The sequence below is a fragment of the Mirounga leonina genome, unplaced genomic scaffold (genome assembly GCF_011800145.1).
Source record: "Mirounga leonina isolate KUSES-001 unplaced genomic scaffold, KU_Mleo_1.0 Mir_92, whole genome shotgun sequence".
NCBI lineage: Eukaryota > Metazoa > Chordata > Mammalia > Carnivora > Phocidae > Mirounga > Mirounga leonina.
In genome coordinates this window covers 2664979-2692415 of record NW_023270852.1, presented here as the reverse complement: position 1 = coordinate 2692415, position 27437 = coordinate 2664979, and the positions used below count along the sequence as shown (strand labels likewise).

General features: G+C 43.6%; 2 protein-coding genes and 1 pseudogene across 3 annotated transcripts in view; 1 reads left to right on the top strand and 2 right to left on the bottom strand.

The window, feature by feature from the left end:
* Positions 1-27437, top strand: part of INSC (INSC spindle orientation adaptor protein) — a 122655-nt gene that overhangs the window by 4374 nt on the left and 90844 nt on the right. The window contains exon 2 of one of the 2 annotated variants that reach the window (XM_034995055.1): positions 27113-27213. In XM_034995055.1, the coding sequence (XP_034850946.1) occupies positions 27158-27213 (56 nt within the window). In that variant the 5' untranslated portion in view covers positions 27113-27157. Of the gene's footprint in view, positions 1-26649; positions 27214-27437 lie in introns of those variants that run through there. The other variant, XM_034995056.1, reaches the window with a different exon arrangement.
* On the bottom strand, positions 3006-4373 carry LOC118003936 (dnaJ homolog subfamily A member 1-like). Its single transcript, XM_034995058.1, has one exon. The coding sequence runs from the start codon at positions 4356-4358 to the stop codon at positions 3165-3167; it is 1194 nt and encodes a 397-aa protein (XP_034850949.1). The 5' UTR covers positions 4359-4373; the 3' UTR covers positions 3006-3164.
* Positions 10091-10656, bottom strand: LOC118003937 (annotated as a pseudogene).

Genomic DNA, 27437 nt, shown 5'->3' with positions numbered 1-27437 from the left:
GGACTGATTGGCAACAGACCTGGACCCCAGCTCTAGCTTAGCCTCTGGGTATACTGTGTTATCTTCCTTTCTCTGGGCCTCAGAGAAGGCCTGTATGTACAATAGGGGAAGAATGAATTTCTCTCACTCTCTGTAGTTTTTGAGGATAATGAAGTCAGAGAGATCTCGCAGAAGATGCAGAAAGTTCAATTACTCTTTTTCATTTATTCACACCACACATATTAATTGAGATCCTGTGGTGTGCTAGGATCTGTGCAAGGCACAGGGAATACAGGGCATGTGAGCAGGGCATGTCCTGGTCCTCCAGCTGCAGTCAGACCACGTGGCTTGTGAACAATAAGTGACAGGCCTGTTTGTGGGACGTGATCCCAGCAGGTACGGGACTCCTTGCCGTATCAGAACAGGAAGTGTCCTCTCTTACTGGGGCAATCAGAGAGGCCTTCCCAGGGGTGAAAACTCTTGGTCTGGATCTTGAGAGATAACAGGAAGTTTCTGGCCCTGGAACTAGCCATTTCTCCAAGAAGCCCTGGATCCTTTTAGTGGAGAATGGTATTTAGAAACCAAAATCTGGGACAATATGTGCTCTTTGCATTTGGTGTGCCATTGCTTCTATGCCCTCTTAGCAAACAGAGCTAGGACATAGACCTATATGTCCGTATTTATTTCTATGATTCAAAGTGCAAGAAATTATTATCTATTTTTAGAAACGAAAACAAAACCCCACAAGTGACTGAAATAGAGAGTAGTAGCATAAGGGTACTTTAGATTGAGTGGTCAGAGAGGGCCTCTTTGAGGAGGTGATATTTCATGAGAGCCTCGAGATTGTTTTAATGAGAAGGGCCTTAATTAAGATAAGGTGGAGAGGAGGTCTCCTCTCAAATGCAGAAAGTGAGGGAGATGAAAAAGTCAAAGGGACTCTCAAACTCAGCATATCCAAAACGGCATTTCCGTGTTCTTTTCCCACACTATCCTATTCCTATGTGGTCCTCTTCAGGTATGTCAGGTCTCCTTGACCAGCTCCTTCATCTACGCAGCTGCATACATCAGAGAGCACTGTCAGTCCTCCTCAGCACCCGTCTCCCTTGGAGCCGGTCCAATCCCTCACCAAGGCTGGTTGATATTCTCTTGTAAATATCTCTGAAATTCATCCCTTCTGTCTGTCCGTCTCCACTAGGATCACTCTGGTTCAAGGCACCATTTTCGTCTTTCCTGTAGAGTACCACAGGAGCCTCCTAACTGGTCCAGCTGCATCCATGCTGGCTCACTACACAGCAGTCAGAGTGCCTTTCGAGACACAACTTGTTCATGTCATTTCCCTCCTTGAAAATATTTCAGTTGCTTCCTGTTGATCTTAAGATAGAGACCAAACACTTTAATAAATCCTACAAGGTCTTGTTTGTCCGACCCTACCACCATTGCCTATGTCCTCCTAGCCAGCATCCCCCTTCCTCCCATCTGCCATGCTGGCTTCGTCTCAGTCCCTTGGGCTTGTCAGACTCCCTCCTACCATTGGCCATTGCATTTGCTGTTGCTCTGTTTAGGATACTCTCCCTTCATGTCTTCATATACTGAATCCCTACTTATCTCTCAGTTTGCAGCTCAACTGTCACTTCCATGACCTCCACGACTATGTCAAATCCCATTTTGTAAGGCTTTAAAACATTGTTTACCTCCTTCAAGGGTAACTTTACCTTTATTTACAATTATTACATGATAATTAATGCCTCCTTTTCCTGTTTGGTGATGAGCTCCATGAGGGTTGTTCATTGCTTGATCCTAGCAGTTAGTATGTTACTGAGACGTTCTGCAAATATTTGTTGGATGAATGAATGAATGAAGCTTTATCAGCTGAGCACCCAGATAGATGGTGGTGCCATTCACTAGAATAAAACTTTTAAGGAAGAAATAGATTTGGGAGGGGGAAGATAATAATTCATTTTAGGACATGTGGCATTTGAGGTTCCTATTAGCCCCTCCCCTTCAAAGATCTTACCATCTTCTGGGCAACACAAATTAGACTGTCATTCAGCAGCTTTTTGGTGACTGGTGATAGATGACATCTTATTCCTAGGTGATTCTAAGGGGCTGCCTGGAGGAGGGAGCTAAGTCACTAGGCATCCCTGAGCCTGTGGCTCACCCATCTACCCTGGTTTGTAGAGGATAAAGGAGATCTGAGAGGCCTCCAGGTGGTCCTGACTTGGCTTCATGGCTGCTTTTATGAAGGATCTTTACAAACTTATGAAGGCTCCTTGGAGCTTGGGAGTTATTTGCATGATACATCACATGGATCAGGAGCTGACAGTCTCCTCCCCACCCCTGAGGTTGTACTAGGCTTAGGCCTGTAAGAGCATTCAGAGAGCATGTCTTACTAAGACCAGGGAGCCATCCTTGCAATGGGGCCCTTAGCACTGGGACAGACAGCCTATTCAGTCACTGTGGCTCACTGACTCTTGCATTCCTCACTCACTCATTCAATGATCTATTTTGTCTTCATTTAAGTCACTTACTCCCTTCACCCCTCCTTCAACACCCACCTGTCCAGCCACAGACAAGAGTTTATGTTGTGTTTATAGCAGAACTCAAGGCCGGTGAATTACCTGCGTCCCCCTCTTCTTCATCCTTCTTTCACATGGTTCTCACAGCCCAGAAGCTCGGGCGAAGAGACCATTGGGGTGGGGAGATGTCATTGTGCTATTTGAGGGCCACGTGTGATTGCAGGGTGTTAGCAGGAAGAAAGTGAAACCAGAAGCTGCCATGATGATTGCTCTTCTTATCTCACTTTCTGCTATTCTAGTGTTCTGTCCCCTCTTTCAGTGTGATGAGAGTTTAGGATTTAGGCTCCTTGATCAGATTGATGGAAGGTGGTAGCTGGGCTCTGCAGAGGTGCTTGGGGCTGAGGTCCAAAGGGAAAAGAGAAACATAGCTCCCTAAGAGCTCCACCATGGAAAAGAGGATGCTTTTGTTTCCTTCATTTTCTACCAGAATTGTGCTTTTATTATTTTTTTTGAGCTTTTATATTTGAATTTATTCTTCATTTAACTTTTAAAACACTACTATAGTTGAATATTAAAACAAAAACAATAGCAAGTAGTGAGCTATGATTATAGTCCTTCACTCATTCACTACTGCATATAAAATGCCAGCAGTGTTATTCACTGGCCCCATTAAGAGGTCTGACACTGACCACCACCCCTGGGATGATGTTCATCATCCTCATAGGCTTCCCCATTGTAATGGTGCCGTCTTTCCTGATTTGGATCAAAGTCCACCAGTTCTACCTGGCCCATTTCATCAGTCTCTTCTACTTCTTTCCTCTCAGGTAGGAGTTTTTCCAGCAAAGAGAGTTTATCAGGAGAGAGAAAGCCATTCTCAGGAAAGTTTACCTTAAATTCGATGATTAGGTGACCCTTCTCATATGGTCTACGATAAATTGGCATGCCTTCATTTAGCACACACTTGATATCTCCATGCTTGACAATTTGACCTGGGTGAGAGGTGATGACGATGGTTTGGTTGTCAAGAGTAGATATTGGCTTTTGAAAGCCACACAGTGCTTCAACCAGCTGTATGTCCATACACATGAGAAGGTCTTCTCCTCGCTGAGTAAAAACAGCGTGGTCCTTCTGATCTAAAACAATGATAATATCTCCTGGTTCCAGTCCTGGTTCTTGGTCTCCTTCACCATGGAATGTTATCTTCTGGCCATCCTTCATGCCTTTGTCAATATGAACTTCTAGAATCTTCTTCTCTCGAACTATCTTCCTCCCATTGCAGCTTTTACATCTATCTTTGGGACTGATCCGTTCCCCATGGCCCTGGCACTCCATGCACACAGACTGAATTTGCTGAACCATTCCAGGTCCTATCTGATGAATTCTTATTTGCATTCCAGTACCTTGGCAATTGGGACAACATTCGACTGCTCCTTTCTTACCACCTTGGCCTTCACATATATCGCAAATCACATTCTTTTGCAGAGCTAGTTTTCGTGTTGCACCATTATATAAATCTTCTAAGGTTACTGAGAGCTGATGCACAACATTTTTACCTCTCCTTTCTCTCTGCATCCTTCCTCCTCCTCCAAAAAACATATCAAAGATGTCCATGGGGGAGCCAAAACCACCACCAGCTCCACCTTCTTTAATCGCCTGTTCTCCTCCTTTGTCATGTAATTCCCTTTTTTTTGCATCAGAGAGTACTTCGTAAGCTTGAGAAATCTGTTTGAACTTCTCTCCTTCATTTGGATTCTTATCAGGGTGATACTTCAAGGCCAGTTTCCTGTAGGCCTTTTTCAATTCCTTTTGGGTGGCATTGGGTTTGACCCCCAAAACATCATAGTAAGTGGTTTCTTTCACCATTTTCTACAGCCAGTGAGAGGGCCAAGGCCGGTGTGGGGGAGCAGGAAGGAGCGCGTTGCTGGGCGCAGCTCGGGCAGCTGCCGCTCCTCCGCGTCTCACCGAGCGTTCTGGAAAGTTCCCAGAATTGTGCTTTTAAACCTGTGGAATTTGCAGAAAGCTGGCAGGAGGAGGGAGAGCAGGATTTTTTAAAATGTGGCCTTAGGAACCAGGCAGTAGACTAATCCTGAACCCATCCCCTCCAGAAGATGCTCTTTCAGTTCTCTTAAGTTTGCCACTTATAAAGAACCCCTGAGAATGTGTGCTGTCCATCTGTTGTGATATCAGACAGGGCTGGAACTGAGCAGACACAAGACAATGGCAACCACATCAGATAAGGGCATCTTAGACAAATGCGCGAAGGTGCCAGGGATCTCAGTTACAGACTCATTCACTCAATCCCTCACTCGTCCAGTCAACAACTATCCACCTAGTACTTACTCTGGGCCAGGCATTATTCTAGGCACTGGAGATACAGCAGTGAGCAAAATACATGCTCTTGAAGAATCTGCTTCCTGGTGTGGGAAGATGGACAGTAAGCAGGTTGACATACAGCATGCAAATGGTGCTGAGCACTATGGAGAAATACAAGAAAGGCAAGTGAATCCCAAGGGTGGGAGAGGTTTATACATCTATATAGGGTCGGGAGATTTTCTCTGATGAGCAGATATTTAACCAGAGGCCAGGAGGAAGTGAAATGGCAAGCTGTGTGAGTATTTGGGGGAAAAGCAGTCAAATGGAAGAAGAAAGGCAAAAGTCCCGACATATGCTTGAGGAGGAGTATGAAGGTCCATAGACCTGTAGTGAAATGAAAGTCAAAGTGTTGAAGTCAGTGCAATAATTTGGGCGAGGTCATGAAGGCCTTTGTGGGTTATTTGGAGAACTTTGGCTTTTAATCTGGGTGATATGGGTGGACATTGGAAGGTTTTGAACAGAGAAATGACATGCTCTGGCGGCAGTTTGATGAGAGTAGGGGGGAAGGCAAGTTAGGAGCCTATTGTAGTAATGCAGGTGAGAGATGGTGGTGGCCACGCCCAAGGTCCACTTATCATTTATTTCTCCATCCATTTCAGTTTTTCTTCTACCAATGTGACATGGCCTCTGAGGCTTTTTGTCACTGTTCATCCATTCCTTTTTCCCTTCATCCTCTGTCGAGCTATCTTCAAGTGAATTCTTTACAAGTCTGTACTGGTCTTTAACAAGTCTTTACCTGCTACGCGTAAAGCATTATGCTAGATGCTGGTTGCTAGGGGCATATTCTTCTGGGACTTGGGCCCCAGCAGGGGGTGCTAGATGCATCCATGGGAGATCACTAGTCAGTTAGAAAACCAAGCGGGCCCTGGCAAACCCAGAATGAATCATGTCAGCGCTTCAGTATTTTGGGTGCCTTATGATTTGGCAAGGAGTGTGAGTACGCTTCCAGGAGGAGGCCACATTTATGTTGAATCTTGATGGGTGGGGACAGCAAATCAGTTCTGAAGAATAGCAGGGAACATAAAGGACATAGTGGGGAGTAAAGGGTGGTAATACCAAAAGAGGTGGGGTGGGCTGGACACAGGGTCTGGGGAGTCATGAGCACCAGGCTAAGCAGTTCAGACTTGAGTTAAGAGATACTGGGGAGATGTAACTGGTTTCTAAGGGGATGTTACAAGAGCTGTGTTTTACGGGGTTGAAACTAACACCGGAATGACGGGGTTAGGCTGGAGGCTGGAGGCCAACGAGAAAACAATTGCCTTGTGTAAGCCTTCTTAGTCTTATGACCCATAGGATCCTGAGATTGGAGAGACAGTTGGGGTGGCCCCCAGGTGCAGAGTGGGCAGGGAAGCAATGATGTGGGGGCTCTAATGGCCAACAATAGCAGCAGGTGATGTGAGTGGCTATCTCTGGGACAAATGCCAGATGTCTCCTGTAACTCACCTTTGAGCGAAGAATGCAGAGCAACCTGAGTTCTGGGTAGAGCAATCTGGAGGTTTGGGTCTGGCCTCTGGCCATGATGACTCTTATAGAAGCTTCTGGGGAAGGGGTCATTGGATTGTAGAAACATAAGTTTCAGAGTGGAAGTTCATCTAATCCACCCCTCTCCTCTTCCAGATGGGGCAATTAGAAGCCCAGAAGGGGCATAAAATATTCAAGACCATATAGAGCACACGTGGCAAGAGAAAGGTCAAGCATCTTATTTGAACTCCTGTTGGTGGAATTACTAGATTAAATTATACATTTGTATATTTCTTTCAATGGAAGAGGAAATTCTAAGAAAATTGTTTTATTCATTTACTTCTCTATCACTTAGCTGGGGCCTGATACAGAGCAGATGCTCTGCCCTACCCCGTGACCATACTGTCACCCCTCTTGCCCCAGACCAAGAAGGTGTTAGATGGGTCTCAGGGTGAGCCAGAGGTGGGCTCAGGAAGAGCTGCCTGCCAATGGGAGTAGAGCCTGGCTCTGGATCCCTTGTGCACTCATGTGGCCTGGCCTGTGACTATTTCTACCTCAGTTGTACTCAGAGCCCTTGGCAAAGGCTCACTGGGGACCGTGGGTGTGAGTGAGTAAAGGGGTGACCACTATGATGGTGACGGCTGAGAGGGTGAGGGAACAGGTGTGTGATGGGCCGGAGTGTCCTGTGCCTGAGGCCATTGCAAGAGACAAAGTCCCTGCCCAGCTGGAGATAAAGAGCATCTCACAGGGGATTTAGCAGCCGCCACAGAGAAACCTAGGATGCATATTTGGGGCATAAGTCCAGTGCTTGGTCTGGCCTGAAGCTCGGCCTCCAGAGACTTCACTAGACCCACTTATTTGCTCTTCTGTTGTCCCAATCAGCTAGAGGCCACGTCTTTAAGAACATAACCTCTCCCCACAGTGTGCAGAAGTCTGCGACTTAAAGGCAGGATTACAGATGTAATTGTCCTTTGACACACCTCCATCCCCACACTCAGGATCCTAGTGGGGAGGGCTGAACTGGAGACAGTTTTCTGAAGAGTCACAGGGATTTGGGCCATAGCACCTGCCAACCCAGGCCCTGTGGTCTGTGTCAGTACTGGATTCATAATTGGTTCTTAAGCTCTTGGTCAACATGTTCTGTTTGTCTTGTGCTGTGGACTTGGCAGAGGGATTTCCACACGGAGGAGAGTGACTTAGACTCATGAGCAAACTGAACTTGTAGACACAGGAAAATAAGTGCCCCCAGGTTTAGCATCCCTCAGTGAGTACCCTGGGGAAGGCAGTGGCATTTTCTTCAGGTATCGGGTCATAATGCTCTCTTTCCAAGGGGGCATCATGGACCCAGAATGGACCAGCATAGCATCATGGACCCATATCAGGACGGAACCTGAGACGGAGGGAAGAAAGAACTTGAGTGCTAGTGTTCAGCCACAAATTTGCTCTGTGATTTGGATAAGTCATTCACCTTCTCTGTGCCTTGGTTTCCCTTTGCAGAAGCTGCAGGATTAGAAAAGACAATTCTTTTTCTTTTTTAAGATTTTATTTCTTTATTTGACAGAGAAATGAGAGAGGGAACACAAGCAGGGGGAGTGGGAGAGGGAGAAGCACGCTTCCCGCTGAGCAGGGAGCCCGATACGGGGCTCGATCCCAGGACCCCGGGATTATGACCTGAGCCGAAGGCAGACGCTTAACGACTGAGCCACCCAGGCGCCACTGGAAAAGATAATTCTTGAGCTCCTGTCCTCCCATAACGTTCCAGGTTTCTTGCTCACATTGTGTTAACAGAGATTTTTGGTTAGACCCCAACTTCTAGATTTCTATCTTGGTCCAGAGCTCATTTTTCACGTTGCCTGAAATCCCACTGTTCTAGATTCATTCCTTTGGGTCTTTTAAGAGACTCTTATTCCATAGATTATATTGCCTAACAAAATCCCTCTTACTTTTATGACCTCATATAGAGATACAAAGCAGGTGTCCACTCCATTATTGTATTTCAGTCTTTACAACAACTGTGCCAGGTAATCAAAGATATATTATTATCTCCAGTTTGCATATGAGAAAAGAGGCCCAGAGAGGTTAGTAACTTGACAAAGTTCACAAGGTTGGTTACTGGCAGAGCTGAGAGGAGGCTGTTGGTTTCTTGACCGCTGGTCTATTTTGTGTGTGTGTGTGTGCGTGTGTGTGTGTGTGTGTGTGTGTGCGCCACCTTTTGGGTTTGGCAAGGGGTCCTAAAGACTGTATGGGATGGGGGCTGTGGTTTTTTTTATCAGATGGCAGAAGTATCAGGATAAGAGCATGAACCCCCACATACTGGTACAGTGCTGAGGGGCTGTGCCCAGATAAGCATAGGCTGGCCAGGCAGAAAGCAGGCCCTCTGCTTTCTGTCACAGACTATGTTATCAGGGTGGTGGGATTCTGGTCAAGCCCTAGTCTTCTTGTTTTCGTCTTTTCCCCCAGCTTTATTAAGCTATAATTGACATGTCATATTGTGTAAGTTTCAGGTATACAATGTGATGATTTGATATATGTATTTGTTGTGAAATGCTTAGCACAATAAGGTGAGTTAACACATCCATCACCTCAGTTACCTTTTTTTGTAAATGTGGTGAGAATATTGAAGATCTACTCTCAGCAACTTTTAAATATACAATACAGTATTGTTAATTATAGTCACCCCCTGTGCCGTATGCTAGATCCCTAGAACTCATTCATCTGAAAATCTGTGCCTTTTAACCAGTATCTCCTCATTTCCCTCAACCCCCAGCCCTGGCAACCATCATTCTACTCTGTTTCTATGAATTCAGCTTTTTTAGATTCTACATATAAGTGAGATCATATAGTATTTCTCTTTCTCTGCCTTATTTATTTCACTTAGCATAATGCTCTTGGGGTTCATCCATGTTGCAAAAGGTAGGATTTCCTTTTTTATGGTTGAATAATATTCCACTGCATGTATCTATATAGATATAGATATAGATATAGATATACACACACATATACATATATGCACATGCACATATATATAATATACAAGTGTCCCATATATATAACCTATACAGTGTCCTATATATATATTATTTATATATCTATATATATAATGTGATATTTCCATATTTCCATGTCTCGGCTCTTGTGAATTATGCTGCAAGGAATGTGGGGGAGCAGATAGCTCTTTGAGATACTGATTTCATTTCCTTCAGATATATACCTAGACGTGAGATTGCTGGATCATATGGTAGTTCTATTTTTAATTTTTTGAGGAACATCCATACTGTTTTCCATAGCGGTTGTACCAATTTACATTCCCACTAACTTTGCACAAGGGCTCCCTTTTCTCCACATCCTCACCAACATTTGTTATCTCTTGTCTTTTTTGATGCTAACCATTCTGACAGGTGTGAGGTGATATCTCATTATAGTTTGATTTGCATTTCCCTGATGATGAGTGATGTTGAGCACCTTTCATGTATGTGGTCATTTGTATGTCTTCTTTGAAAAAATGTCTATTTGAGCCTTTTCTACATTTTTAACTGATTTTTAAATTAAGTTTTTTTTTGTTACTGAGTTGTAGGAGCTCCTTATATATTTCAGATATTAACCCCCATATCAGATGTATGGTTTGCAAATATTTTTCCCATTCTACAGGCTGTCTTTTCATTCTGTTGACTGTTTCTTTTGCTGTTCAGAAGCTTTTTTAGCTTGATATAGTCCCATTTGGGTTTTTTGGGTTTTTTTTTTTGCTTCTGTTGCGTGTATTTTCTTTTGTTGTTGACAACTTTAATACTCCACGTTTATCTTGATAACGTGAATAACGCAACCTCCATATCAACAGTGTTGTGAGTTGAGTTGATTCTCATTCTCATATCCATCAGGCAGATATGCTCTCCTCAGGTGGTCTGACTTAGGTATGTAGCCTCTGTTCTTCACTTGAAGAGACAGGAAAGCACGGACTGCTGGGAGATCAGCCTTCTCAAGTGTTGATGTTGGCTTCAGGCATATTTTCACCAAGTCCTGGATAACACTGACATTCTGTTTGTGCAGTACTTTTGCATCGAAGAGGTGCAGTCAGGGGCCTCTGCTTCGTTCTCACATTTTGCTCTTCAAATTCTGCCTTCCTCTTGGTGTGAGCCTTGGACTTAAGGTGGTCACTAATGGCAGCCTTGAGAACATGATTCAGAACCACATGGCAAGAAGGGCAGAAGAGTTTTCCTCCATCTTTGTGCAGCTCACTTGCAAACTCAGTGACTGGATCCAGGGGAATCACATACAAAGCAATCTCAGAACAGTTTCAAGCAAGTAGTGCTGTCACTACAAATCTTCCCATTCCAACTCTGAATAAGGTTTCCATCAATTTCCAGTTTTTTTCATCTTGATACTTAGCAGTGAAGGGTCTCCAGTGCAAAACCAGAGATGCTTGAAATCCTGGCACTTTCCTTTTTTCAAACCCAGAGATGCCTTCAAATCAGTTTTTGCACAAGTGGTGATGGGGAAATAGTTTGTGGGCTTGCACCCTATTTCCCTGTGGTGCTGGGAAGTCATGCCTTTATGTAGGATTAGAGTGCCCATAGGGGAAGTGGATGAGACCTGACCAGAAAGGAAAGGAGGAGGAAGAAAGAAAGGAGAAAGGGGGGTGACGGAGGAGGAAGACCTCCGTCACAGTCTTTATTATTGCCCCATTGAGCCCCGGGTGTCCACCATGTCACTGTCAAGACCAATTTCAAGGAGTTTTTCTCCTATGCTTTCTTCTAGTTTTATAGTTTTAGGTTTGACAATTAAGTCTTTAATCTATTTTGAATTAATTTTTGCAAACAGTATAAGATAGGGGTCCAATTTCATTCTTTTGCATGTGAATATTTAGTTTTCCCAGCACTGCTTATTGAAGAGATTCTTTTTTCCTTAGTATAGTTTTGTAATATAGTTTGAAATTAGAAAGCCTCCAGTTTCGTTCTTTCTTAAGATTGCTTGGGAGTGGGGTGCCTGGGTGGCTCAGTCAGTTAAGCGTCTGCCTTTGGCTCAGGTCATGATCCCAGGGTCCTGGGATCGAGCCCCACATTGGGCTCCCTGCTCAGTGGGGAGTTTGCTTCTCCCTCTGCCACTCCCTTCCACTTGTGCTCTCTCTCTGGCTCACTCTCTCTCTCTCTCAAATAAATAAAATATTTAAAAAAAAAAAAAAGAAAAAAGATTGCTTGGGAGTCTTTTGTGGTGCCATATGAATTTTAGGATAGTTTTCTCTTTCTGTGAAAAAATGCCATTAGAATTTTAGTAAGAATTACACTGGGTCTGTAAATAGCTTTGTGTAGTATGGACACTTTAATAATATTAATTATTCTCATCTATGAACATGGTATGTCTTTCCATTTATTTTTGTCTTCTTCAATGTCTTTCATCAATGTCTTATAGTTGTCAGTGTACATATTTTTCACCTCCTTGGTTAGATTTATTCCTAAGTATTTTATTCTTTTTGATGTTATTGTAAATGAGATTATTTTCTTTATTTCTTTTTTAGTTTGTCATTAGTATATAGAAATGCAACTTTTTTTTTTGTATGTTGATTTTTAATCCTGAAACTATACTGAATTCATTTATTAGTTCTAATAGTTTTTTGGTGTATTCTTTAGAGTTTTTTATATATAACATTGTGTCATCTGCAAACATGGCAGTTTTACTTCTTCCTTTCTGGTTTGGATTCCTTTTATTTCCTTTTCTTGTCTAATTGCTCTAGCTAGGGCTTCTAGTACTATGTTGAATGGAAGTGTTGAAAGTGGGCACCCTTGTCTTGTTTTAGACCTTAGACATTATTTTTCTTTTTCAGGAATAATCTTGGTTATACATTTCAGATGTAACTCATGAAGCTGTAGGAAAAAATCCTATGGGGATTTGATTGGGATTATATTGTGTCTATACTTCAGTTTATGGTAAATTGACATTTTCCTATCTATATATATGAAATACCTCTTCATTTATTTTGGCCTTCTTTAATATCTTTTAATAATATTTTTTTCTCATTAAGGAACATGTGTGTTTTAAGATTAATTTGTATATACCTTACATATTTTTGTTGCGCTTATTAATGCTTTTTCTTCTACATTTCACTTTACGTTTGTGCCAGTGTCTAGGACTATACTTGGCTTTTGTATATTCATTTACTGACAACTTCCTAAGCCATTTTATGAATTAAAATAGTTTATTTGTAGATACTTTTGAGTTTTTTATATTCACAAGGAGAGTGACTTGCTAGTTCAAGCTACATTTTAATAAGAATTAGGGAATGACATCATATGTCCAGACATGAACCCCTGGAGACATGGCTTGCCTAGTGGACTACAGGTTTGTGTCTGGTAGACCCAGCTCTGTGTAAGGTGTGACTGGGTAGGCACAGCAGAGGCCAAATGCAGCCTCTACTTACTCCCTTGGCTGTATGCTGTTGAGCATAGGCAGATGTGGCAGCCCTGTGGAAAATCATATCAATTGCAAATAATGACAGTTTTGTTTCTTTCCATTCTTATAAATTTTCTTTCTTTCTAACTAGCTAAGATATTTAGTACAATAATGAATAAAAGTTAGTGGGAACTGGGCATTTTTATTTTGCTTTTGGTCTCATAGGAAATGCTTTCAACATGTTGTCATTAAGTATGTAATTCCTGGGGTGCCTGGGTGGCTCAGTCGTTAAGCGTCTGCCTTGGGCTCAGGTCATGATCCTGGAGTCCCAGGATCGAGTCCCGCATCAGACTCCCTGCTCGGCAGGAAGCCTGATTCTCCCTCTCCCACTCCCCCTGCTTGTGTTCCCTCTCTCGCTGTGTCTCTGTCAAATAAATAAATAAAATCTTAAAAAAAAAAAGTATGTCATTCCTGGTATATTTTTTTCTTGGTAGATGCCCTTTAATCAGTTTAGAGAAGGTCTATTGTATTTCTAGTTTACTAAAAGGTTTTATTATAAAGAGCTGTTGAATTTTATAAAGTTGTTTTTCTTAATCTATTAAGATGATCATAAGGTTTTTCTTTTTTAGCCTATTAATGCAGTGGGTTTCATTAATATATTTTTTAATGTTAAAACAGCTAAAACATTAGGCTAAAACCAACTTGACCATGGTGTATTGGCCTTTTCATAAACAGCTGGATTGTTTGATGATATTTTGTTTAGTATATTTTCATCTATGTTCATATATGAGACTGGCCTATAAATTTCCTTTCTTGTAATTTTGCTTAGTTTATGAAAATTATGTCAGCCTCATAAAATGAATTGAGGTGTGTTTGCTTTTTTCTTGTTTTCTGAAAAAGTTTGGGTGAGGTTTTTTTTTGTTTTTTTTTTTTAATGATAGAAAGTCATCTCTGAATGTCTCTGTGCTTGGTGTTTTCCTTATGGGAAGATTAATTTATTTCATGGTTATAGATCTATTTCTTCCTGAGTCAATTTTGGCTAATGTATTTCTCTAGGAATTTGTCTTATTTATGATTTCAGTGATATTGCAAAATATTCCTGTCCATATAATATCCATAATATTCTTTTATCTTTGCTGCACTATAGTTATAAATTCCTTTTTATTGCTAATATTGTTTGTATTTCCTTTTTTTTCCTGACCTTTCTTCCCTCTGACCTTCCCAGAGCTTTGTCTATCTTATTTGTGTTTTAAAAAACTAACTTTAACTCTATTGATCCTTCCATTTGTGTTTACATTTTGTTTTGTGTTTTCATTGTGTTTTGCTTCATGTTTGCCCCTATCTTAACCATTTTTCTTCTGCTAATTTCTTTGGAATTATTCTCTTCTCTATAATGTCTTATGTTGGGGCGCCCGGATGGCTCAGTCAGTTAAGTGTGTCCAACTCTTGGTTTTGGCTCAGGTTATGATCTCATGGGTCATGAAATCACCCCTGCGTGGGGCTCCACACCCAGTGGGGAATCTGCTTGAGATTCTCTCCCTCTGCCCCTCCCTCCACCTGCATGTGCATGCGCTCTTTCTCTTTCAAATGAATAAATATTTAAAAAAATAAAATGTCTTATTTTAGAAGTTAAAAATCTTCTAATTTTTATATTTTCTTATTTTCTAATTTAAAGCTGTAATTTTTGCTTTTAATTTTATTTGTCTGTATACCATATGATTTTTATATATGTATTTTCATAATAATTTGCATTTGTTTTCTAATTTCTGTTATAATTTCTTCTTTGACCTCTGATTATATGTTTAAAATATCAAAATTATGGGGATATTTATATTGGGGTACAGATTGCAATCTATAGGATACCAATCATTTGAAATTTGTGGAGGCTTGCTTATGATCTAGTCGCTAGTCCTTAAAAAGAAAAAAGGACGATTCATGAATCTTTGAAAAGAATGTGTATTCCTGATAAGTTGAATGCAGTGTTCTATTTATAAACACTAAATCTAACTTGTGTCATTCAAATGTCCTATATCTTCACTGATAATTTTTCTGCTTGAGCTATCAATTAGTGGCAAAATTGTGTTGGACTCTCCATCTGTGATTCTGGACTTGTTCATTTCTCCTTGAAATTTTGTCAGTTTTTGCTTTGTATATTTTAAGATTATTGTTGTTGTTATGTACATCCTCACTATTATATTTTCTTGATGGGTTAATCTTTTTATTTTCATGTAACAAATTTCTTCTTTTCCGTAATGGTTATTGTCTTGAAGTTTGTTTTGTATTATATGAATACATTAACACCAGACGTCTTTAGGTAAATATTTCTGTGGATATCTTTTGGAGCATTTAACTTTAAGTTGTTTTGGGTCTTTTTGCTTTAAGGGTATTGTTGCCAGAACATGGCATACTTTCTTTTTTTTTCTCTACTTCTCTCTCTTTTTTCTCTGTGCGTGTGCATGTGTGTGAGTGTAATGCATACTTTATAATCTTTGCTTACAATTGGCTAGTTTAATTCATCTCCCCCTTACTGTGATTACTATTATTCATCAATACTTGCCCCTCCAAACTTCTTTTTTCTTCTTTTTGATTGCTTTTTTTATTACACATTTTTCCCCTCTTAACTTATTTGAATGGTAATATTTATTTTTATTTTTATGTATATTCTTTTAGTTATACATAGATAGTATCGCATTTATCATACCCTAATAAGGTAACCCTAGATATTGCAGCATTAATCATAACCTAATAAGGCTAAAGTTAATTTACATTTCTATTTTCCTCCTCCTCAAATAAAAGAAACTCAGAATACCCTAACTTACTTTAGTCATCCCTTTTGAATTTGCATACAGTAAATTAGATTTATCTTTTTTTCCCTTACGCCACACGTGAGGAATAATTGTTTCACATATAGTTAAGGTTTGTTTGGATTTACTCAAATAGTTACAAGTAAGTTTGCTCATCATTCTTTCTTGTATCTCAAATCTTCCATCTGGCATTGTATTCTTTCTGCCCGAAATCCTTTAGAATTTCCTTTGTGGGATTTTTAACTGTTTGAAAGTGTTTTTATTTCATCCTTACTCTTGAAAGAGAGTTTCTATGGGTATAGAATTTTAGGACAATTATCTCCTGTAATCAGATATTTTCTCATTGTCTGCTAACTTTCATTGTTGCTCTTAAGTGGTCACCTGTTGATCTAGTTCTCTCTGTCTCTCTGTGTCTCTGTCTCTCTCTTTCTCTTTTGCCCCCTTGGATGCTGTCAAAATCTTCTCTGTCTTTGGTGTTCTTTAGTCTTATGAGTTTTCTAGGATGTGTATATATTTTGTATTTTTCCTGCTTGAAATTCATTGGCATTCCTGGATTTGAAAGTTGTTTTGTCTTTCAAAATTTCTGGGAAAAAATTCAGCCACTGTTTCTTTGAATATAACTTTTTCCTCTGTTCTTTTTCTTATTTCCCTTTGGAAATCTGATTAAATATTTGGTAGACTACTTTACTCTTTATTCCTTAGGTTTATTTCACTCACGTTTTCTTTCGCTTAGTCTTTCTGGGCTGCATTTTGGATCATTTCTTTTGTCCTTTCAGTACACTAATTCATTCCTTAGCTGTGATTAATCTGTCCAATGACTTTTTCATTTTAATTATTACGTTTTTAATTATAGAAGTTCCATCTCAAATCTGGTCCTTTCTCAAATCTGCTTGGTCATATTTTATAGCCTTTGTTCCTTGAAAATATTTCCAAGACTCTCTTTTATTTCTTGAAACTTAATTCTCTAATTGATTCCCCCCTCCACCCCCCCCTCCACCACCGCCCAGATAGTGTGAATTCAGGCCACAAACCTATGTGAAGGCCATATTGTAGTCATTAATTCTTGGGAGAGATTTTCTTCCCTTTACTCAGTGCCAAATTTGGGACACTTTTCTTGCATCTTTTGTGTGGAAGATTATTTCTCATTTACCCTTAACATTAAGCTTCTGGTCTTTTGGACCCCTATTTGATTCTTTCCCTAGTCCCTAGACTTTGTGCCTAGTTTTCCCTACCTCATACACATGTGACACAGAAGCTTACGGAATACAGTAACAGATGTTCTTAGGGCAGATGTTCCCTTCAGTTCTTGCTTATTATCCCTGGTTCCTGCTTTTGCTTTCCTCCTGGCCTCTCCAGATTTCTTATCTTTTTGCCAGCTCAGTGATGCATTTTAAAAACATCAAGAACATCTTTATCAGTCCTTCCAAATTCTTATGGAGAAGTATTTTAGATATGTGGCCTGCCATACTGACTGGTTATTTTGGATTTTTTGAGATATAAATGAATTTATTTCTGTGAAGCACTTAGAAGAGTGCTTGGTACATAGTTAAGTGCCCAGTACTATATTTCATTGAATTTAAGATGCCATAGATTGTAAGATGCCCTGTTACTTCATAAAAGAGAAAATATGCTTTCAATTAAACTGCAACACAATGCCAAGATGCCCTTGACAGAAACATGCATCCCAATTTCAGATGTTAAAATATGAAAAAAAAACAACAACAATAAAACGCATCTGAGAACCACCTGAGTATAATAAAATTTAGTTATGGTTGTGAATGGGTCCATATGAGCAGAGAAGGCAGTGTCTGAGAAACAGAATCTTAGTCTCAGAATTGATGGGACTTTAAATTTTTGCAGGCATTTATTCCATTCTACTCTCACCTCAACAACTTCTGGACTCTGGCTGTATTGTGCATGCACTAGAGTCAGTGTCCAGAGGGCTAATTGTCAGTAGACAAACACAGTATCCCACCATCTCTTCCAAGGCTGAGGAAGAAGGGAAAGGAACTTCTATACTGAGAGACTTCTGTGTCTAGCACACTTACAGATGCCTTCAGCATAGCATTTACTTCAGTTTTCATAAGTAGGTTATTTCAGATTAGTTGCTGTAACAAACAAGCCCCAAATATTAGTGGCTTAGCACATTGTGTGTATTTCTCTTCTTCCCCCCCCACCCCGCGCCGGACTGATGTGAGTTGGGTGGCTCTACTCCAAACTGTGTTCAGGACTCATCTTCTTTCATCTTTTGGCCTTGCCGTCTTGTGGCTTTCCAGTTGTTCTGGCAGCACTCAACAGGCAGACAGGGGAAGAAAGAGGGACATGGAGAAAGCATACCTACTATTACAAGATAATTTGAAACTGTTCAAGACCTCCCACTTTTATTGATGCCTAGGGAATTTTGGGAGGGAGAAATTACTCTAGGTTAGGGTGGTTGGAGAAGGCCTCTCAGATGAGGTGGGATTAGAACTGAGTCCTGAAACATTGGTATTAACCTGGAGATAGAAAAAGAGAATTGAGGGGATTTTGGTCTGAACGTGTTGAGGTGCCATGACCGATGCATAACATTATGGAAGGGCAAGGTGTTTTTGGAGAACCACGGAATCCCCTGTCGGGTAATGACTAATATTTATTGAGCTCCTACTCTGTACTAGACACCGTGCAGTGCACTGTTTGGATGCTACTGTGACATGTGACATAAATGAGCCTTGATAAGACAACATTCTGTGAATGGGCTGTTTTTTTATGTTTGACTCATTCAATGCCCCAGATTGTATGCTTCTCTCCCCTATGTCTTCTTTCCCAAGGGGATATAGACCCCCTCAACCTGGGGCCTCATCGTGACTCAGAGAGGGAAATAGCTTGCCCAGTGTAACCTCTGAGCGTGATTTATGAAACAGGATGTATCCAAATTTTCACCACGCTGGAGCTATTCAATTTTCTCTAATGGCTTTTATCTGAGAGTTATGTCTCTTCATGGCAGTCACGACCAGTAAGTCATTAGCTTAAAGTATACTGATTGTTAATTTTAGCACCCTGGGATCTGGGCCCAGGGAGAGAGGGCTCTCGCTTTTGCAAATCAGAGCTAAAGAACATTTGAGCAGTTGGCTAACATTCACATCAGGAAAAGTTAGAAAGTAGGAAGGGGTAATCAAAAAGTTAAAGAGTAAAAAGCAGTTGACTAGCTGGATATAGTTCAGGAGGCTGTAGAATGGCCTCCATCTGGCTGCCCCGCTACTTTGAGGTACTTGTCTTCACCAGGAGAGAAACAGAACCAGTCTTATATTGAGCACTCCTGCGTGCCAGGTACTTCACATACGTGATCTCACTGATCCACACCGTAGTGCCATGAGGAAGGAACCATTACTTCTGTTATCCTTCTTATATACCCCACTTTACAGATAAGGACACTTAATGCCCATGATCACGCAGCTAGTAACTGACTCTGAATCTGCATTCTTACGCAACAGAGGTCTGGATGGGAGCGGCCCAAAGGTCCAACCTAGCATCTCTCAGGGCCTACACTCCGCCGATGGTCCCGGAGGTCTGGGATGCCAGTTGCTTACTTCTGACCCTTAGAAAATCAGCAGCTCAGGGCCAGCTCCCAGATGCCAGCAACCTCTGTTTCCTTGTGTGGTTCAGGGCTGGGCACTCCTCTGATGGGCAGCTGGGGTGTCAGGACGGGCCCACCCTGAGGTACAGGGTGGGGGACAGCATGGCTTTCCAGGCTCCAGGAATTTGGGCTTCCCTCTGGGACTGTTATACATGCTCCTTCAGGAGAGGCTGCCTGGGGCTTGTCTTTGACAAGTTGGAGCCTTTTAGAGGATGGGCGGTCATACTGATCAGGGACCAGGGCACATGGGCCTCAGCAGCGAGAGCTAGACTCCGGCTCCTTTTTCTCAGACCTCTGGGGACTCATGGGCATCTCTGTATCAACCTGCCTGGCTCACTCCAAGACTGAGCTGAATTAGCCTAGGAATCCCTGCAATTTCTCTATCCACTGCTCATTCCCCTGTGTTGATAGCCGCAGCAACAGAGAAAGCGCATGAGTAACCCAGTTTTATAGATGGGGAACTGCCAGAACAATGGATTTCCCAGGGTAAATCACTCTGAGCCTGGGTCGGTCTCTTGGGGCTCTAACCACACAAAGCCTTCTTTGGATTTCCCATTGGGAAGCTGATGGCAGTGAGGAGACCGAGGTGCAGGTCCCAGATACAGCTCAGCTGCTGTGTGACCTCAAGCAGATCTCTTCCCCTCTCTGAACGTGTCTCGCCATCTGCCGGTGTTAATCTCTGTGCTTCAGTTTCCTAATCTAAAAAATGGGGATAACAAGAGCATTTACCACATTGCCTGACACATAGTTAGCACCCTAAATATGTCTCCTTTTCTCCTACTCATCATTATTATTATCATTATAGTTATTATTACAAGGCAAGAATCTCTAAGGCCTCCTACTAATTCTAATACTCTAGCGTTATGATGTGAGCTCCTCTAGGAAGGCTGCCTAGATTGTGGCTGGAGGCTATAGTCTCACCCCTGACATATTTGTGCAGGTGGGATTCTTGTTACCTTTCAGGTAAAGCCTAGAAGGTACATGTATCCAGTTAATCAGGGGGAGGCTTGGGGCCTTTCCTGTGCTTTGTTGAAACTGTTCTGGCTCTGGAATTGAGCAGGGCTCAGGTCTGGGTGGTCCCTACCTGATGCACGGTCCTTCTGGGTTGCCCAGCCACGGTGTTCAGAGCCCAAGGGGCAAACCCAGCTCTGGGAGCCCTGAGTCTATTCTGCCCACTTGCTGGACTCTGTTGCCTGACAGCTGTAAAGGGTCACTCAGGCTTCCTCTAGAGAGTCGCTCTGTCTATATTTCATGAGGCTCAGTCCATTCGGTAGGGCTAGGTGACGGCTTGCTTAGTTTCTTGTGCCTCCCCTGGGAATGAGGGTTCTTAAAGTATCTGATTGTTCAGGATGCTGAGCACTCCAGCTAGCGATACTGAAATGTCTCGATGACTATTGCCACCCTCCCACAGATCAAGAGGGCCTCGGGTGGGGGCAAGGAGGGAAGCTCATTGTCGTTACCTCCCAAAGCTCACTGCAGCCACCCTCCTTTCTACCCCCAAGTCCCCATGGCTCTAACCTCAGGGCTTTTGTGGTCCCCCTTGGGAGTTGCATCTACTCTTAAATGGACCCCTGCTGCTGGCCTCACTCCCTGGAGTCCATCCACTTACTGGTCACCATGGGAGCTGAAATCCCACTCTGATGTTTTCAGTCCCCTACTCAAACCACCTTCAATGGCTCCCTATCATCCACAGAATAGAGTCCAAAGAATCTGTTCCTTTCATATGCAGGACCACAGAGGCACCTTCCTGCTAGCCCCCTGGGAGAGATCTGGGTCCCTGAACCCTTGCTTTATTTTCTGGTCTTTTTGCCACCGTTCACACTGCTCTCCTGGCACTGAATGTCCTTTTCCCATCTTCACTTGGCAAAATCCCACCCTGCATTTAAGACCCAGTTCAGATGTCGCCTCCTCTAAGAAGTCTGCCCTACTTCCCCGGCTGAAAGTGGCCACTCCTTTTTCTGCATCCCCACAACACTGGGATGGTTTCATCTAAACTCCAGCTGGGCCCAGCCTGGAGTGCTCACTGTAGCCTTCTAGAAACACTTGCAGTTCCTTAATTTTCCTATGCTCTTCCCTCTGTCCCCATGCTCTTCTCTCCACAGCTTCCCCTTTCTCTGTCTCCAAACTCCTCTTGCAAGGGTCAGTTTTGAGGTCATGTCCTGAGAAACTTGCCATGACCCCTTCTCCCCACCTTCCATTCTCGCCTAGTACTGCTGGGAAGCCCTCTGGACCTCCCTTAGCACCTCCTTGCTTTTTTTTTTTTTTTTTTGCAGTTTTTGCGGTTGTCATGCAACTATCTCTTGTCTGTCTGTCTGGGAGAAACTGCCTAGTAGAGCACAGAGCTGGGGCTGGGGAGGGAGCCTGCCCAGCCAGGTATGATCAGACAGTAAGGACTACAGAAACTCAGGATGGGGGCTCCTGGGTGGTTCAGTTGGTTAAGCGACTGCCTTGGGCTCAGGTCATGATCCCAGGGTCCTGAGATCGAGTCCCGCATCAGGCTTCCTGCTCAGCGAGGAGTCTGCTTCTCCCTCTGACCCTCCCCTCTCTCATGCTCTCTCTCTCTCTCATTCTCTCTCTCTCAAATAAATAAATAAAATCTTTAAAAAAAATAAAAAGAAACTCAGGAGGGACAGGTGGCTTTGTCTCAGTGAGTGTTAGGATGCCAAGCCCTTTCCCTGCAGTGTGTATGGTTGGAAAAGGCCCTCCCACAACCCTCTCAACAACTACTCAAAACGTGGCCGCATAGGCACCTGTCTCTCATTTACCAGCGAGGAGGCTGAGGTTCCTTTGGTAAGAACCCACCTAGCCAGCCAATAAGAGTCTATCGATCTGGGGCGCCTGGGTGGCTCAGTTGGTTAAGCGACTGCTTTTGGCTCAGGTCATGATCCTGGAGTCCCAGGATCGAGTCCCGTGTCGGGCTCCCTGCTCAGCAGGGAGTCTGCTTCTCCCTCTGACCCTCCTCCCTCTCATGCTCTCTGTCTCTCATTGTCTCTCTCGCAAATAAATAAAATCTTAAAAAAAAAAAAAAGAGTCCATCGATCTGGTGGATCAGATCACTTTGCACCAGGCGCCTGTCAGGAGGGGGGTGGCAGATACAGCAGGGGGCAGGACAGACCTCTGGTCCCTGCCCCCAGGATCCTTAAGGGAGAAAACTTTAAGCTACTAATTTCAGTTGTTTAATTACAATTGTGATAAATTCTAGGGAGGAGAACTGATGAGGGGGTAGGGGATCACATAGTGAGGGACTTGACTGAATCCCCAGGTCTCATTCCTCCCACACCCACTCCCCCAGCTGCCTCCTCCCTGTACCTAACACTGCAGCAGAGCTTAACCGCTTTCCACAATATTTACTGCCCTGCACTGTTGACAGCCCTAATGGATTCTGCAGATTAAATAATCCCAGCCCAGCCTTGAGCCATACCAGGATTGGCCCATTAAACAATGGCAGAAGCCGCCCCCGTCCTGGTTCTAATTCAATAATTTACTGTAAATCGCCTACCATTTCCTTCTTCCATTCTTGTTAGCCAAACGAAGGTGAGCAAGGGCTGCTTCTAAGAGGAGGCAGGAGCAGAAATGAGCTGTCCGAATGAGCAGTTGTCACAGCGGGCATTGAATTAAATCAGAGACACCTAAGGCTGCAGGTCTGTCTTGTAAACTAGCCTCTCCTGGTCGGGGAGGCATTGCCGAGAGCCTCCAGGGTGAGATTTCCAATGAGTTAGGAAGGGCCTTGGGCAGGGTTGGTGGTGGGGACGGAAGTGATGGAGTTTCCTCTTTCTTGCTCACTCCTGCCTGTGTCCTTTCCACCTCTCTCAGGGGCAAGGCAGCATCTCTGCCCTGAGATACATTTCTCAACTCCTCCTTCCACAAGGAAGAACACTTCCTCTTTGAGGCTCCATGTGCCAAGCACATGATCCCTTTCCTTTCCTTTCCTTTCCTTTTTTTCTTTCAATCTGTTAGGGGCTTTTGCAAGTGATCACATTTAATCCTTATGAAGCTCTTAGAAGGCAGGTATAATTGGGAGAACCACATTCATGGGAGGTTCATGATTTTCTCAAGGTCATGCACCAATCTGGTACAGAGTCAGGATTTGAATCCAGATCTGACAGACCCCAAAATTCAAGTTCTTTTTGTGACACCATTGAGGACGGACAGTGGGCAGCAAAGGGATTACCTTGAACCCATTTTCTGACATGCTGTATAGTTTTGGAGGCATTGTTCTTGGAACCTCTGCTCACTAGGATGAATCCAGCCCAGGGCTCAGGGGAGGTGGCTGCCGGTGCAGCAGGCTGTGGGGGCTTCTCTGAGGGCTGCATGCTTGAAACAGGTTTCTCCGTAAAGCTAGTGGTACGTTAGGCTTTAGCTGGGACTGTGGTTTCCTCATCCCCTGATTCCTTTAGGGCCCACAGCTGTCCCCATGACTCTCACAGAAGCAACCAAGAAATGAGGAACCGAAGAGACATGCCCACTGTCTGTGCCCTCCTTCCTGCCACCATTTGAGTGCAGTGCTGGCAATCTGAAATGAATGTTGGCCATTCATTTTTCCAAGGACTGTTCTTCTGTCCTCTGGCGGTGTCGCGGAGGACCGGCACCAGACGAGGCTGGAGGACTCCCTGTCTGGGAGGTGGGAGCCTCAGGAGGCACCAGGGAGAAGGAGGAGAGTTGGAGGGCTGTGACAGCTGGGGGCTGGGTGTGGTTGCCACCGTGGAAGGGAGTCGGGCTCCCTGTTAGCAAACGAAGGACCTGTGTCATCCCCTCCATGTGCTCCAGCACCTCCCCTCAAAATCCTAAAGCCGGGATCCTCGTCCTCTATCACCGACAGCTGTGTGATCCTGAGCAACGCACACACCTCCACTGAATTTCAGAGTCTCGTCAGTGACGGGGATGATGATAGTATTAAATGAGTTAATACTAGATGAGGCATTTAGAACAGTGCTTGGCTCACAGTACACACTCAATAAATATTAGCCATTATTATTATTAGATACATTTTATAAATATCAGCTGGGTTAAACTCTTGGTACTGCCTGTCTCACCTTCCAGATGTTCTCTCTTTCCGGTTCCTTATCCCCAGTGCATATGAACTGTGGTTCCTCTGAGAGCTAATCTGGTTCACAGTCCTGGCTCTGACCACGCAGGTCATCGTGTAGGATCCTGGGCCCAGGCCCACATTGAGCAAGATGTGCTTTCAGGCATGAAGGGGTCTTGTCCCACTGGGGGAAAGAGGCAGGCATAACTAATACAGTCGGTAAATAGGGCAGTGATGCAAATGCAGCCCAGATGTCCCCAAGAGGCTCCCCCAGCCCCTGGGAAGACCTGCAATCACAGGGATCAAGGTTTTGTTTCCTGGATGGCCCCACTGGCACAACCACTGTGGGGCCATGGGTGAAACGGATGAACAAGGACATCTCACCAGGGCATTTTAACGAAATCAAGATAAAATCAAGGTTTATCGTCGCATTCCCCTCTGCTAGGAGCCCGGTGGTCCCTAATGAAAAGGAAGCAGATTGTCTGGGCCCTGATTTGTTCCTCCTGTGCTCTGGCTGGCTTCTGTCTGAGGGGCTCACAGGTCAGCAATTGGGAATCTGTTCTAGAATTTTATGGTCACTGAGCTATGTTTCTAGAATCTACCTCTTAGAAATTCAGATCATTCTCTTGCATCCAGGTTTCTGCTCATGACAGCTCCCCCTTTGTCTGGGTGCATCAGCTACAACTTGATCAGATCCAAAGTTCCCCCAATACCAAAGACATGCTTCATCTCCTCACAGAACCCTAACTGGATCACCCTTTGAAGGGTCTTGGAGCTTCCTTACCGTCTCCGTGTCCTTGCCTATTTTAGCTTGAATTCCCTCTTCACTGTTTGTACGCTGCACCCTTTTCTTCTTGATGATGGAGATGGAGGTAAAACAAGATCGGCTTGCTCACTGCTGTCTGATGACATCATAGCATTCTCTCTGAGAAGTTGGTATTTTCCTTTGGGGTTCTTTAGTCAAGCAGTCAGAAGGGGAACAGTTATCTCCTTTTGTTGTTTCTAGCTTTTTCTTTTGTGCCATCCTTTTCAGGCTGCTGACTCACTGGGTTCCAAAAATCTACTTTTTCAATCACAATCATAACACTAGAAATAACAATGGCGATACTGCTGATGTTGATGGGCACTCGTCGAGCGTCATCAAAGCTTTCTATGCTTTGTCTCATTTTCTGCATCTCCCTCAGCAGAGCTGACCACAGGGTTGAGTGCACAGAGGACTTTCAGGGCATGAGACTAACAAAGGCTGCTATTTACTGCGCTCTCACCCTGGCCTGACACTTACACAGCCCTAATCTCAGGTCATTGCTGTCATAGCCCCGTACAATAGATAGTATTATTCTCAGTTACAGAAAAAGAATTAGGGCTCAGCATAAAGGTATTAAAAATGTATTCCACTCAGCCTTTCAACAGACACATAGAGTGCTGGCTACATGGCTGGCCCTTGGCTTATGGGGTTCATAGGGTGGTGGGACCCACAGACCAAGAAACAGACATTGGGAGTGAGTCTCTGGAATTACATAATGCCCTAGTTTATTCTGAGTTCCTGGCTCCCATACTTTCCAGATCGACTCTCTTCTTCTTTATTCCAAGCATCATAAAGGGTACTTTATGTCCAGCGATATCACTGTTAATTAAAGTCCTCCTCCGTTCTTTTCTCATAAGGGTCATTTGTACTCATGGAGTAAGAGTTTAATTTTTCTGGACTTACCTTACCATTCTTAGCTGTCTCTTCCCACAAGCTCATACTTGTGTTTTCTCGGAAAGTCTTGAAATCTGCTGTCCCCCAGCTCAGGGCATGCCAGGTGATGGCTAAACCTCTCCTGTGTTACTCTACCCCAGCAAAAGCGACAGAATCTCCCTTTTCCTCGGGGAGGGCTTCCTCACTGTCTTGGAGAAGGAGAAGGCAGAGAGGTGGGAACAAGGAAGGGACAAGTGACAGGAGGAGTCAAACAGGTGGAAGGATACTTTTGTCTTGGTCCAACCTGCGAGACACAGGCAAGTCAGGTGGGTCCTCAGTGCTGGGATTGGAGGCCCCTAGAGCCCGGTTTACCTTTATCAGTTAGGCTGCTTTTGGCTGTTCACTAATAAAACCTTCTCTTTCAACAACAAGAACTTTCTTATCTTACATAATAGGTAGGCCTAGGGATGGGCCGGACTCCAGGGTTCATTGATTCAGTGGCTTGGGGATCAAGGACCCAGATTTATTGTTCTCTGTGTGCCAGCTTTATTCTCCCAGCTGCGTCCTCTCTTGATTGCAAGATAGCTCTAGCAGCAATGAATTGACATGCTTCCTTGCTCAGGTCCAAGGGGAGAGATACTGTCTCCTTGTGGTTTGCAGTTAGGAGAAAGAAAACTTTTTCTGGAAGCAGTCCTGTCATGGCTCATTGGTCCGAATTGAGTCCCATGACTATTCCTGAACCAGTTACTAGCAGTTTGGGTGAAATTATATCATCTGAAGTGGAATGGATTTGGGGAAGCAACCACCATGCTCATTATAGAGTCACATTTCCCAGGCATAATCAAAAAGTGAATAACCCAGGGCTGTGATGGTTATGGAGAATTAGCATGTAGAGTTTCCAGATTTAGCAAATAATACATGATGCCCATAAATGTGAATTTCAGATAAGACATAGATACTTTTTAAGTATAAGTACATCCCATGCAATATTTGCTGGTCTGTGTGTCCCAACATTTGGTACAAAGCGAGATGGGTCAGGCAAATGTTTGATAATGGGAGATAAAAGATTGTAGGGATTCCTAGTGAGCTTGGGACATAGGACTAAGTCCTACACTACTTGTGTGAGGTTAGTGAAGTCTAAACTTTTTCAAAAAGAAGAGGGTGCTGGGGCCTTTCCTCCATACCTGCCTTGCTCCTTGTGGCCAGGAACTGGGAGAAAAAGTGATTGTACCTCTTCTCTCAGGGCATCCATTGACCCGGTCCTGCCCTCTCTTTTTCCAGGGTCACGACCGCTGCGGGCAGGCTTTGCTGCAGATTGGGATCAACATGATGGCGTTGCCTGGAGGCCACCACCTGGATGCCATCCCTCTGCCGGGTCAGCGGTAAGTCCATCTCTTAGGGCCAGGCCTGCTCCATTTGGCCTCTGGCTGAGGCCCAGCTCCAGGATCTTGAAGTTGCTGGTGGTCCCACCTCTCCGTGCACTGTCATGGAGAGGAGGCTTAAGGCAAAGTATTGGGGATGCCATGTTGACTCAGCAAATACTGACAGAACTGGGCCCTGAGACATGGAGGAATCAGGCATGTCCAGTCCCCCAAGGAGCTGGGGT

Excerpts from the sequence above, each read along its gene's own strand:
- LOC118003936 (XM_034995058.1), bottom strand. The coding sequence starts at position 4,358 with ATGGTGAAAGAAACCACTTACTATGATGTTTTGGGGGTCAAACCCAAT.